The 14771-nt window shown below is 30.0% G+C and overlaps 2 protein-coding genes across 6 annotated transcripts; both read left to right on the top strand.

Annotated features, from left to right (window-relative positions):
• The first annotated feature begins 3249 nt into the window (after window positions 1-3249).
• LOC105639979 (triacylglycerol lipase OBL1) lies at window positions 3250-8489 on the top strand. Of its 2 annotated transcripts, none has more exons than XM_089719569.1 (5): window positions 3250-3771; window positions 6895-7088; window positions 7188-7221; window positions 7337-7543; window positions 8067-8209. In XM_089719569.1, exons 1-5 carry the CDS (start codon window positions 3468-3470, stop codon window positions 8072-8074), a joined length of 747 nt encoding a protein of 248 aa, XP_089575695.1. In that variant the 5' UTR covers window positions 3250-3467; the 3' UTR covers window positions 8075-8209. The 2 variants fall into 2 exon arrangements, with proteins under 2 accessions (XP_089575695.1, XP_012079575.1); XM_012224185.4 differs by having other exon boundaries at window positions 3257-3771; window positions 7337-7956; window positions 8067-8489.
• Window positions 8490-9329: 840 nt separating this feature from the next.
• Window positions 9330-14665, top strand: LOC105639711 (RNA-binding (RRM/RBD/RNP motifs) family protein). 4 transcript variants are annotated; one of them, XM_089719812.1, is made up of 14 exons: window positions 9330-9488; window positions 9682-9841; window positions 9951-10040; window positions 11276-11341; window positions 11501-11566; window positions 11731-11819; window positions 11929-11974; window positions 12114-12168; window positions 12675-12755; window positions 12963-13094; window positions 13328-13455; window positions 13536-13640; window positions 13945-14085; window positions 14235-14665. In XM_089719812.1, exons 2-14 carry the CDS (start codon window positions 9824-9826, stop codon window positions 14295-14297), a joined length of 1080 nt encoding a protein of 359 aa, XP_089575938.1. In that variant the 5' UTR covers window positions 9330-9488; window positions 9682-9823; the 3' UTR covers window positions 14298-14665. The 4 variants fall into 4 exon arrangements, with proteins under 4 accessions (XP_089575938.1, XP_089575940.1, XP_089575939.1 ...); XM_089719814.1 differs by having other exon boundaries at window positions 13331-13455; XM_089719813.1 differs by having other exon boundaries at window positions 11734-11819.
• The last annotated feature ends 106 nt before the right edge of the window (window positions 14666-14771 follow it).

The raw sequence follows: 14771 nt of genomic DNA on the forward strand, positions 1-14771 counted from the left end.
TCTTTGAAATTTAGCTTTTATCTTTGAAATTTAGCTTTTACTCATTTTCTCCAAAAAATATCATTTTTTATACTTGTTCCTTTCACCTAAAAATTGTCATCTTTACATTTAAATGAGAAATTAAATAGTAAAGTTAGGTTTAAATAGTTAATATTGTATAATATTTAACGGTAAAAATTAAAAAATGATAAAAATAATTTTTTTAATAAAAATCCTAAATAGCTCAACGAAGTTAAATAAATCAATAATTTTATTAAATAATAAGTATTTGATAGTAACTTTTATCAAAGTTTAGGACTAAATAATTTATTACCATTTTTTAATAAGCATGACGTATAACAATTCGATTAAATTAAATTTTAATTATTTTAATTAACAATTTCAATAATAAAAATTGGATTATCATTTGAACTTTTGAGGAAGAAATAAATTTATTTGTCTGAATCAAATCAATAAGCAGCTTATCTAAATTTGGCTTTTGCAATTTAAATTTTATCTGAATAAAAAATGTTTATATTCAAATTTAATTCAATAAATTATCTAATTTATTAAATGAAAAGATAAAATTGCCTTTATAATTATATATAATAGTGTATATATCACTTTTTAATCTTCAATAATTAAACTGCTAATACTACTTCTCAATCATTTAACTTAATAAATTATTATTTTTAATTTAACATTCAGAATCCAATCGAAAATAAAATAAACGAGCTCTTAAAAATCTTTTAATATTTTAAATAAAATAATAAAGAGCAATAAACTTCCATTTAATAATATAAAAATGAAAATATTTCTCCATTTGAAATTAAATTAAAGAAGAAGAAAAAGAATAAGCCAAATCCACAAGTAAATTGGAAAAAGAAAGAGAATATGGAGAAGATAAAAGGAACCTAACCGAACCAGCAAACCCCAGCAATGAATTAATGTAATTCAACAACCACAAGTCTACAACTGCGGAGGGTATTAAACGACGGAGCTGTTTTCTCGTGCGTGTGGTGTTCGGTTTGAACATTTGTTGAACTCTAATCTATAATTTAATTGATTTAAAATTCAAAATTTTATATTATTACCTATATTTATTTTTTACTTTTATTACTAGAAAAATTATCAAAAACTGTGACTTAACACGTGTAATTAATGCATGATGTGTACTAATATATTTTTCATAACAATCTTCAACATATATATATTTTTTCTAAAATAATTAATTTAATTTGTCTAATTAATTTGAAATTATAATTTAATTATCATCCAATATATACCAATCAATATAAAAGAAATTTCCTTTTTAGAAATTATATTTAAATGATATATAATTTAATTAAATTTGGACGGTCTTGATTTTAGAACTGTAAATCAAAGCAATAATTCAGTTTTTTAAATATTGAAAACAGAATCAAATTAATAATTTTTTTAAAATATACTTTTAAATCGATTTACATTCATTTAAATGATTTAAGCTGTTTTTCACTGTTTACGAACACTTCAATATTTTCTATTTAACCAATAGATAAATAAAAAAAAAAAAAAAAACATTTTCTCTCAAGAGATCGTGGGATGTGAGCCTATTACTGCCTGAACCCATGATATTGGTGGGCCTTGTCTGCCTCTCCTTAAACATCTATCGAGAAGACAAAAGCCTAATTATAAATGGGAACCCTTTGTCTTTCGTGTGCTCTTTTGATTTCTTTGCTTTTTGGAATGAAATATTAATAATCAGCAAGTCCACAAGACAAAATCAATATGAATGGGCATGTAAAATATTAGTAACAAGTAATCAAGTGGACCTTTTCTTAATCAAGGTTAGTTCTTAATTCTTATCCTCTATGTGGAGATTTTGTTTCCCTCATTCTCTTTCACTTTTATACCTCTTGGTCTTCATTGCTTTCCATCAACTTGATAATTTATTTATTAAGATGGAGATTAATTTATTCAACTCGATAATAGTTTTTTATTTGAATTTTGATCTTAATGTACAGAAAATAATAAGACTTGCCTACAGTCGAATCTACTTATACAACCAATCAATTAATAAAGATATTTTTTAAAAATTGTTTCTATTTTATCTTTTTTTTTTAGAGCATGATCTTAAATATCATTCTTTCAATCAAAAATTAATTTTAATTGATTTTGGTGCTTGAACGGATCTATACATCGGATATAGATAAGTCTTTCGTAAAAAGTAAAAATACTTATCATTTCATAACATTTAATATTAGGGATTATCATGGTAACTCTTATTTTTTAGTTGCTAATTACATGCATTCCTTTTAATCTTTTCCCCCTTTTAGATTGGGAAAAAAGATGTCATCTTGGTGTGTGCTAGTTGGTTTCCTTAGTTTAGAAGCATCAACCATCCTCTCCTTATCCATCTAAAGTGTTTTTCGTTATCTTGGCAAGTGAAGTCATTTAAAATCACAAGCTGTCTGGAAAGAGATTTGTTCTAATAATGCAATTCGACGACTTTGGGGTGGATTGAGACTTAAAGGTTGAAAGAGAATTTTTACCTAAATGGAGCGATTACCGGAAGGTTAAAATTAAAATTAAAAATATTAATGATATGACTTGATCATAGTATGCCAAAATTGATTTCAAGATTTGATTTAAAAAAAAAAAAACTATATTACCATCACTGCAATAATTGAAAACCATAAAAATAGTTGTCCTTAGGTTGTCTTTGTAAATTGGATGCTAATGACAAAGACTGCTTTTATTCTTTGTCTAGTTAGGTGGTTTCCTCAGAAATTGTTTGGAAGCATCCTCTCTTTATCCACCCAAGTGTTCTACTGTTCTTCACGACCCTGGCAAATCAAGTCAAGTCAAGTCAAAAAATAATTTTCTTATAAAAAGAAGTCATAAAAGTTATTTTTTTTCACCTTTTATGAATTCCCTTTTTCCACTTTTTCATGTAAATTAATTAATCAGATGATTTAAATGTTAATTATAAATATCAAATTAATAGACTTAAAAATAACTCAAGACTGACTTCAAAAAAAAAAAAAAAAAAATCAAGATTTTGCACATTCAGTCTGGGAATAAATATAAATTAGAATAAAAAAAAAACTTAATTGTTTGAGTGTTTTCTTTAATATTACCAAAAAAAAAAAAAAAAATCAAAGTATAGCTAGAGTATAATCAATAAAAAAAAAAAAAAAACGTTACTAATTAATTATTTTAGCATAAAGAATTGTTTTGAAATACTAAATGCTGAATTAGGTTTCTTTTACTGTCAGGCTTCCACTTCAAGAATGTTTTAGATTCTGTTCACACTTCACACACATGTCTAAATTTTTCAAGTAAAAATCAACCCACCAAGACTGAAGATTTACAAGTCTTCTCCTCCCCACTCACCCTCTTCCTCTTAACCTCTCTCTATATAAACGTTTAAGAGTGGTAAGGAAGCAATTAGTCTCCTTAATTAATTTCTGATCTCTTTCTTAATCAGTTTTTTGCAGAAAGAAACTATGGATTGCGACAAAGGTTTTTCGAGCAGATATATGATCTTGAAGCCTGAAGAATTGAGATTGTTTGATCTTTTTAACATCTTATTTTCCAGTGATATTGGGAAAAGAAAGTTCCTTGACAGTGCAGAGGCCAAAGAGGAGAGTTTCGAGCGGCGATGGCTTATTTTTATCTCCATCGTCGTTCAAAAGATGCTGAAACTTTTTTCCACGCCATTATCGTTTCTTGGTTCCATGATCGAGATGTGGCTTAACCTCTTGTCCTGTAATGGAAATTTTTTCAGGCTTTTGTTCAACCTATTAAGAGGTCAGTTGTTTCCATTACTCTTTTTCTTGCTCTATATCTGTCAGGATCAGGAATAGTTCAATCGGTAAAACAAGCTTGAAAATTATGTATAAGAACTTAAATATTTTTATTTGTTAGTATTGAATAAAAATTAAAAAATTTACAAAAATAATAACATTTTACTGAAGTTTTTACGTATAATTTTTTTTTTTGAATGAACTTACGTATAAATTTAATAATTAACATAAAGTATACATATTTCCAACATCAAAGTTAAGTTTTGAGATGTGAATTTTTTTTAACCCTTTATACCATCAAATTAAAAGTCTTCTGGCTAACTACGAAGTGGGATCTAGCTAGGATCATGATCACGAATGATGTGGTCCCTCAAACTCAACTATCCCTTGATATACAGCTCAAAAGAACACGATTAAGAAGAGATCCACCAATCAATTACACAGTGGAAAACCCTAAGCAACGGTAACATTCATTCCCCACTAATATCTATATATAATAATAAATATATCAAAGCAAAACCACGTCATTTATGTGTCACAATATTAAAATATTAAAGTAGTAATGTGCCAAAAGAAATAATTTTCAAATAAAATACATTTAATATTACTTTTTAATTCTTTTTTTTTTTTCATTTAGATGTTAATTGAGACGTAGATCCAATTTTAAAACTGAGGCTTAACTATTGCTGTTACAGACATTAATTGAGTTAATGTTAATGTTGATATCATTAACAATATTGAATTTTCTTTAGTTTTTTAAATAGTTAATTGAATAATTACTAATGCCATTAATGTATTTTAAATAAAAAAAATTTTCAATTTCTTTTTTTAGTTTAATAATATCAAATGTTGTTTAGTTTTTTTCATTAATTAAGTAAATAATTAATAACATCATAAATAATACTTCCAATAATAAAAATTTTTAGTTTTTTCATAGTAATTAATAAAATTAATATTAATAAAAGTTTTAAAATCTGTTTCTCACATAATTACAAATTTGTAAGATGAACGTGGATAAAATTGAGTTGGCAAGAAAAATTGTTTTTTTGTGTTATTTATTAATTTCATTTTTCAATTTAGATATTATCTGAGTTAACATTAATATTAATAATATTATTTAACTTTTTAAAAATAATTAACTAAATAATTAAAAATATCATTAATACTATTTCAAATAATATAATTTTACAGTTTTTTAACTAATAATTGATGAAATTAACATTTTTTTTTCGAAAATCCCAATTTATTTTAGAAATATAATTCATTAATAATATAAAATCAAGTATTATAAATACTCAATTAGGATAAACATAGAATTTACTATCATAATTAATAGAAAGTCCGTTCATCCTTCAAGAACAAAAGAATAATTTATATTCTTTTGAATAATAAAATTAAAACTAAAAGAAACAATATCGGATTTTTCCACTTTAAGATAACCTTGATTGATATGAATCTTTATAGTAGCAACTGGTTCTTTAATTGATTTGGATGACAAAATAACTTCTCTGAATCTTTTATGTTTGGATTGCTTTTTCAAAAATTTATTACGTATGACGTACACGGATGAGTTCAAGATACTGTGCGTTAATAACGTCAATAGAGGAACAGGCCGCACTACTAGATTCCATTGATTAAAGATACATATCAGTAAAATAAGATTTAAATTCTCCAACCAAATAAAATCAAATATCATGCCTTTTAAGAACAAACTTTCACAAAGAAGAAACTAAATTAACTCTCACAGAAAAAGGGACAAAGAACTCCAAATATGAAAACAAAACAATAATAGTAAAAAAACAAAGAAAAACAGATTTATTAAAAGAAAATAGATCTAAGTTTATTAAAAACAATAAAAGATTAAGAGCGATAAGAGAAAAAAAAAAGTAGGGTGTTACCGTTGATTAACAACAGTAGCCTCAAATAAAAGGTAAGGTTAGATAAACCAGAGAGAAGAGAAAGAGAGAAACCCTAACCTAGTATCAAAATTCCAAAATTTTAAATTAACAATATTAATTACTTCATTAATAAAAATTTCAAAGTCGTTTTTCTTATACTAATACAAATTTGTAAAGTGAATATGAGTAGAAAAAAAACGCACCGGATTTAAACCTAAAATTTATATGAAGATATTGATGATGGGTTAAATATTTTTGAGTCCCTAAATTATGATCAAATTAATACTTAGGTCCCTCAATCTTTGAGTAATTATTTTGAAAGATCTAAATAATATTGTCGTTACACTGTGAGAATTTAGGAACCCAAAAATATTTAACCCCACTTAATACTTAATATTTGTTTTTCAGCCCATATAAACGGAAAAAGATATGAATTTAGATGGAAGGGTCTCACAGTGTAACGACAAAAATATTTAACCCATCATCAATATCTTCATATAAATTATTTTGAAAGATCTAAATTATGCTTGCTATTACACTGTGAGAATCTTCCATCTAAATTCATACATTTTTCCGTTTATATGGGCTGAAAAGTGAATATTAAGTGGGGGTTTAAAAATTTTTGGGTCCCTAAATTATGATCGAATTGACACTTAGGTCTTTCAATATTTGAGTAATTATTTGCTTTTCAGTCCATATAAATGAAAAAAGGTAAGAATTTTGATGGAAGGACCTCACAGTGAAATAATGACGTTATTTAGGTCCTTCAAAATAATTACTTAAACATTGAGAGACCTAAGTGTTAATTTGGTTATAATTTAGGAACCTGAAAATATTTAATCCTATTGATCATTAAAAAAAACTGAAGAGGTTTTTCATTAATGGGCAAAAAAATTGTTTGGATTATTATTATTGAAAAAAAAAATCAAAGAGTTTGTTCATTAATATAATAAACTTATTCCAGGGTTATTATTTATTGAATTCAATTAGTACATACACGTAATTAAATTTTCTATATTTTAGAATGTAACGATAGGAACACAAATCTTAAATTGTTATTTGAATTTCTAAAAATAATATAACGAAATTACAAATTCCATACAATGGACAGGCACATAACTAGTATATAATTAATAGTTAACAGTCTAATAATACAGATCAACAACTGTGATTACAACATATCATTATTATTATTGTATATCTTAACTTTGTTGGCTAATTGTGTTCAGGAAGGTTGATAATTCCTGACAAAACATCAGCAACATTCATTTCTTTTATCGGAAATTTCGACAAGCGACTTGAGTTGGACAAAGACATAGCACGTGAAGATTCAAGATACAATGCAGCTCTCTCTATGATGGCTTCTAAAGCATCTTACGAGAACAAGGCCTACCTTCAAACTATAGTCGGTGATTATTGGAAGGTATTAATATTACCTCATTCCAAAATTAATTATTACCATGCATTTACTAATTAATTAATAAATATTAAAAATCATTAAATGTTTGCAAATCTTACGCAGATGGAATTTTTGGGATTTTATGACTACTGGAATGGTAATTAATTAAGCAACCTGAACTCAAATTTTTATTAGTAATTTCCATTTTCTATACGTAGTTCATAAGCGTGATCTGTAATTAAAATAATTCATTTAAGTAATATTTAATGCAGATTATCAAGATAAAGACACAACTCAAGTCTTTCTATTCCGCGACAAAACTGATAACAAAGATACGACAGTTATAGCCTTTAGAGGCACCGAACCATTTGATGCAGATGCTTGGTGTTCAGATTTTGATATCTCTTGGTATGAACTTGAAGGCATAGGAAGAATCCATGGAGGTTATATGAAAGCATTAGGGTTGCAGAAATCCACAGGTTGGCCTAAAGAGGAGATTAATCAAAACGACAGTCGTAAAGCTCCCTTAGCCTATTATGATATTAGAAAAATTTTAAAAGAAATACTGGCAAAAAACAATGAAGCAAAATATATAGTGACTGGTCATAGTTTAGGTGGAGCACTAGCAATTCTGTTTCCTGCGATTTTGGCATTCCATGATGAGAAAATGCTGTTGCAGAAATTGGAAGGAGTTTACACATTTGGGCAACCTAGAGTTGGAGATGAAAGTTTTGGTCAATACATGGAAAAGAAATTAAAAGAAAACGATATAATTTATTACAGATTTGTTTATAATAATGACATGGTTCCTAGGTTGCCTTACGATGATTCAGCTCTTATGTTCAAGCATTTTGGGACCTGCATTTACTATAATAGGCACTATGAACCACAGGCATCCTTCTAACAATTCTTTATCTTTTTTCGGTTATAGTTTAATTATTAATAATAAGAATATAAATTAATAACTGCGAAATGTTTCTTCTGGTTTGAAAAAATTTGCAGGTTGTTAAAGAAGAACCAAACAAGAACTACTTCTCGCCACTCAGAGCAATACCGATGATGATAAATGCTCTTATGGAGTTAATAAGAAGCTTCACTATTGTGCACACCAAAGGACCAAATTATAGAGAAGGTTGGTTTATGAGATTGTTTAGGTTTATTGGATTAGCTGTTCCTGGTGTACCTGCTCATTGTCCCCAAGATTATGTTAATGCGACTCGTTTGGGTTCTGCTCAAGTATTTTTGCTACCTCAAAATGCATCAAATTGAAAATGTCATTTCAAAGATATATTTATATGATTAATAGTGCTAATTGGAGCATAAATACATTATTTCCACTAGGCGAGCCAAATGGGTATCTTCCTACTTAATTTGTAAAGATGGTGATGGTGATTTTGTTGTGCTTAATTGCTTGTGTTTTATTTAGTTTGTGTTTTTTTTTTCAATTTATTGATTAATGAAAATGGTTTCTCTATAAAAAGAAAAATTAAAAATGTAGTTTTAAATATCAACATAATCTTCTTAGATGTGTGGAATAGTAAAATGGAAAAATTATGCTTATGAAAATATATTAGAAAGAAGGAAAACTTTTAATATGTGAAGAAAACAAAATCTCTCTCTCTCAATATATCACCCTCAATCAAGCAAAATGCCTTTTTTTTTTTCGCTATCTTCACTAATCGAGTTCAATTAAGTTGAGAAACTCTTCTCAAGCCTGCATTTAATCTCTCTCTCTCTCTCAATATATCACCCTCAATCAAGCAAAATGCCATTTTTTTTTCCGCTAAATATCTTCGCTAATCGAGTTCAATTAAGTTGAGAAACTCTTCTCAAGCCTGGATAAATGCAATAATTGAAATTTCCAAATAGGTTAGTTGACTTATATAATATATCTAAAAATTATAAATCATGCACACCAAGACATTATCTAATGGTAAGTGCATATGCGACCTTCTATTATGTTTGAACTCATCCCCTCTTCTAATACTCAAAAACAAATATATATAAAAATCAGATATGTGAATAACTTATTTTAAGACCATACATATATACATTAAAGAATACAGTTGGTTTCACTTATTATTCAAATTTTTAATGATTTAGAAAAGGTAAAGCAACCAATAATCAACAAATTAGCAAATTTATTTCATGTCTTCAACGAATTAAACCACTAACAATTGGTTTTTTCCTTAAAAATTAAAAAGCCCAGTGGCCCAAGATTCGGCATATCCGTACTTTTCTCCCCCTTAAGCTCAGCCACCATAAAGCCCGAAATAGACCAGACCCAGACCCAGACAGTTTGGCGCGTGCGAACGAGAGAGAGCAGGAGAGCTTGGTAGGTATAGGCGGGGAAGGAACCGTTCGAGGGAGAGGGGGAGAGGGGGAGATCCGAATTAGGGTTTTGAAATTTCCATACATCGAAAGGTTAGTGAGCGTGAAAAATCTCCCCCAATTATCGAATTCATTGTTGACGCTAACAATTTTCACTTTTATTGTGTGTTTTGTTGTTTTGAGTCGTTTGAGAAATTTCTTTTTAATATTTCGTAAGAGGAAATGGTGAGTTTGATTTGGCATTTGATGTTTGTTTGTGAGAAAGAGGTGTGCTTGTCATGTGCAGGGGGCGACCAGGTGTGTGAGAGAGATAGAGAGAGTTTTGTTAGTCTGCTAGAGCTAAGAGAGCGATACCGAACGAATTTGAGTGTTAGGGTTCCCCATCTCCATCTGTATTTCGCTTGTAGCAACAGTTATTCAAGTTTCTCATGGAGCGAAAGCTTGTGGTTAGTTATTTTGATCTTTGTATCTCATGCACATATCTTAAACTTTTCCTTTTTGTTCCTTTTCTTATTTGATTAATGATCAATTATGTTGTTTGCAATTGAATTATAGGTTTTGGGTATTCCATGGGAGGTGGATACCGAAGGTTTGAGGGAATATATGAGCAAATTTGGTGAACTAGAGGATTGTATTGTCATGAAGGTTAGCCTTTTTCTCTGTTCAAACATTGAAGTTTAGATTTTTGTTTCTGTTGTTGCTTTATTCCAGATTAACATTCTTCTATTTGTTGCTTAATAATCCGCCTATTGTGGATTTTTAATTTTACAACTTTTAAATAGATTGCAATTATTTTTTCCTGCCTTATTGCTCATTTCACGCCTAAAATTTTTAATGGATTTCATGAACTTATATTGCAAATTTGCAATGTGTGACAAAATCTTGCACTTGCATTTTAGACTAAGATGTTTATCATGTTTAACTGGCTAAAGTATTCTTTGAGATGCTTAAAGCCAGTTTTGTTGCAGAAGATATACTGATGCAGATGATTATACATTCACATTCTTATGGATAACTTTTACTATTAGGACCCGTTTCTGTTGACCAAAAAAAAAAAAAAAGAGAGAGAGAGAGAGAGAGAGAGAGAGAGAGAGATGCTTAGTTTGACACGAAGGACTACACTTTCTGGAAACATTCAGATCAAATGATAAACGCTCAAATATTTTTTTATTGTTTTGTTTTCTGAAAAATTTTAATCAAACATTCAGTGTCTTTCTTGTTTCCAGTCTATAGTTGGTGGATTATTAGATACAAAATTAGAGGTTGAGTAACTGTTATCCTAGCTAGTAACTGAGTTTTAAGTTATAGAATTGTTTGGGTGCTTTGTTATTGGAATGAATTTGGACTGGATTGGCACCACAGCCATGAATTTAAGGAGATTGGCTAAATGGCTTGGATAAACATGAAAACAAGAACTTAACTAATTGTCACTGTTTCACTTTGATTTAAAAAATGGAGGATTGTGGCTCTTGTGGACCAACGGCACTGTTTCATTGTGATTCTAAAATCAAAGACATTAATTGGAGAAAAATACATCAGCCCCCTAAAAGCCTGTTATTAAATAGCTAGATCACAAGTGATATTTAAAGCCCTGGTTTGAGATATCTGGTGTGAGGGAGGGGGTAAATTTTCTACATGGATTTGTAACAAAACTTTGGGTCAGAATGTAATTGTTAAAAGCAGCACTTCCTATTCTTCTGCTATAATATGCAATGAAGCTTTCTACATATCAATACTTGGTATTCATGTGTGAGATTTTCACATCTTGGTGACTTCATTTCCATAATTAGTTGGAATCAAACATGTTGACCTTGAAATTTGTTTTGTCTTTGGATTAGTTATTGATTTTGTTTTCCTGTTGTACCTTGTCCATGTTTTAGGAGCGTTCATCAGGTCGTTCTCGTGGTTTTGGATATGTAACATTCACATCAGCAGAAGATGCAAAGGTAAAAACCATTTGTAGATTGTTGGTATTCAATCTTGATTTTTTGTTTGTCTTGGGTTTTTACTGTGCAATAGTCTGTTGAAATTTGAATTCCTTTTCCAAATCTGTAATCTTATATCCTCTAGGATAAGCTATGATGTTTGAATTTTGCTGGCTGCAGAGTGCACTATCAAGTGAACACTTTCTTGGGAACAGAATGCTGGAAGTTAAAGTGGCCACACCGAAGGTTGTGCCTTAAAGATTTCAAATATTATATATACTTTCTCCCCTTTTAACCTTCAACTTTTGAGATTATATTCTGTACTCCATAATACATATGCTATTCAATTATGAGCCTCCTAGGAGTAAGATTTTACATGCATGTGTGCTTTATTTTTAATTTTCTTTTAGCAGGAGGAGATGAGAGCACCTGCAAAGAAAGTGACAAGGATATTTGTGGCAAGGATTCCACCATCTGTGACTGAAACAGTCTTTCGAAGGTAATTGAGTATGATGATGTCAATTGAACCTTTTTTTAGTCATTTTCTTTTTGTTCTTCAAATATTACCCTCATACTCTGATGAGATGTTTATGAACTTGATTTTGCAGTCATTTTGAGAAATATGGTGATATAATAGATCTGTACATGCCAAAGGTGAGCTCATATCACATTTACTCTCTCAGTCTGTGTTTGTGCAATGCATCTCTTATGTTTTGAATGGCCTTTACAAATGTTGATACTTTCATTCCTCACTTTGAATGAATAAATAAAAGTCAACTGATGTGTTATGCAGGATCATAGCTCAAAAGCACATCGTGGAATTGGATTCATAACATTTTCCAGTGCAGGTGAGACCAACTTGCTCCCTTCCAGTTGTTTGTGCTGCAAAACTAAACAATTTGCATCCAGTGGAATTAACTCTCATAAAATACATGTATGAATGCAACAACTAAGTCCTGGTCCAAAACTAGTTGGGATTGGCTATATGAAGATATGTTGTAAATACTTATCTAGGCATTCAGCTTATTTATGCTCTTGAATCCTGCGTTCTTGTTCTTCTTCATCTGTGGGCCATTGGACTCGTATCTGCTTACTTCATATAATTAAAAAATATTTTTTTAAGTGGTATTCCTGCTTATGTATTAAGGTCTTCCCACCTGTTGGTGTATGAAGATCACATGACTTCTCTTAGTAAGTTAGTATGCAGACATTGGCATGCTCTTTATTTAGATCTATTTATTGTTTTCAAGTTTCAGTTATTTGCTAGCCTTTTGTTCAATAAATGAGTAATATTATTATTCTACATCAAGGGTTGAAGTACCTAAACAATATCATTTTATCTTCTTTGCTACAGATTCTGTGGACAATTTGATGGCGGATAATCATGAACTGGGAGGTTCCACTGTAGTTGTTGATCGAGCAACACCCAAGGCAAGTTATAGAAGAGCTGCTTTTCACTTTAAACTAGGTTATCTTTTACGTTGTAGATGAAAGTCTCTTCTCTTTTAAGTTATGCATTTTAAGTTACTTTATGGGATGTATAATGTGCCATTTTTTTTCTAATAAAGTTACGTTTGAAGTTGATTTATATTTGTCTTTTGTGATGTTAATGTGAATGATGTGCTATTATATTTCCAGGAAGATGATTTCAGACCAGTTGGAAGAATGTCACACGGTGGATATGGCGCATACAATGCTTATATTTCTGCAGCTACTAGATATGCAGCACTTGGTGCTCCTACTTTATATGACCATCCAGGTCCACTATATGGAAGTAAGTACCACTTTGAGTAGGTTTATGCGCAATTATTTCTTATTTTAGTATTTTGGATACCTATTCTTTGAATTTAAGGGCAAAATTGAAATAATTTTGAAGGTTTATATGTGATTTTGGGAAAGAAGTAGACTAGGCTATAATTGAACGAGCAATAGTAGTTCAGGATATGTTTGGTAATTAACACTGAAATTTGTTAAGAAAAGTTGATTTTATCATATTTGTTGCGTTAGTAGGGGAACCTGCTAGGGGAATGGGCAAAAAGATCTTTGTTGGAAGACTTCCTCAGGAAGCAACTGCTGAAGACTTGCGCCAGTATTTTGGTAGATTTGGTCACATATTAGATGTTTATGTTCCCAAGGTACGATATCAATATTTGTATTTTATAGATGACAGGCGCTCCAAGATACTTGTTGAGATGTGAATTCTTTTTGAGTGTAGGACCCAAAGAGAACTGGCCACAGAGGTTTTGGATTTGTAACCTTTGCTGAAGAAGGCGTAGCTGATCGTGTTTCTCGAAGGTCTCATGAGATTTGTGGACATCAGGTATTAAATTGAACTTTCTCTTGTTGTGGTGTATTTATATCATGTATCTGTAGTTAATTACTGTGGCATAAGAAAGAATTATGCAAGATATATTCTTTATCCCTAAGGAATTTTTAGTGATATTATGGTAATTTAGCAATGCATTTATTTATTTTTAATAGTAGGGATTTTTCTGTAGTTCTATGATATGCAATATTATGCGAGTCTGGGGTGAAAAACAGTTTGTTAAATACATTGCCAATCTCAATTATGCGGTATTATGCCTCAAAGTAGTAATTCTTGTTTATATTGACTTGCCGTTCAGGTTGCAATAGATTCAGCCACACCTGTTGATGATGCTGGCCCAAGTGGAAATTTCATGATGAATGCTGCTCCATCTTTTGGTGGTTATGGTGGTCCTTTGCGCAACTTTAGCAGAATGTATGGAAGCCTGGATTTTGATGATGTGAGTATATAAAGTTCCTTCTAAAGCAAAAGTTTGGAAGATAATGAGTTCTTGTAGTTCATTTTGCAGCATAGAGCAGACTTTCTTGTAGTTTCAGCTGTCAAATGATTATTATTATTATTATTATTATCATTTTTATTGATTTGCAGTGGGGTTATGGAATGGGTAGCGCAAGGCCTTCAAGAGCAGATTGGAGGTATCGGCCATACTAAGTGTTGTGGCCTCGGAGAACTGGGATTGCTCCACTGGTGTCTACAAGATGTGCAGGCTTTCTGATCTAAGTTTTAAGAAAAATAGTAAAATAAGCATTTGACTTTGACAATTTTCTATTATTTGATTTGTGGATGATGCTTACTTGGTACGTTCATTATCAAATGCCATGCTGTTCAAAATATTATTTCTGGCGGCATAATAGACCTGTACAAATTTAACCGGCCAAACATGTTTGGACCAAAGAGTATCACTCTCCATGTACTATGAGGCCAAACATGTTTGGACCAAGAGTATCACTCTCCATGTACTATGACTAAAAGGTCATTTTTATTGTAGTTAAATTATTTAGAATTAAATTGCCATTCAATTGGTTATCAACACCAAAAATATTTCAGATTGGATATGGATATTGTTGATGGGGTCTGCATTTTGTACTGCGACAGAATGTTTCGGGACTGTTTATCTGTAGAGAA

The sequence above is a fragment of the Jatropha curcas genome, chromosome 3 (genome assembly GCF_041381405.1).
Source record: "Jatropha curcas cultivar XTBG-Jc1 chromosome 3, XTBG_Jcur_1.0, whole genome shotgun sequence".
In the NCBI taxonomy this organism is placed as follows: Eukaryota; Viridiplantae; Streptophyta; class Magnoliopsida; order Malpighiales; family Euphorbiaceae; genus Jatropha; species Jatropha curcas.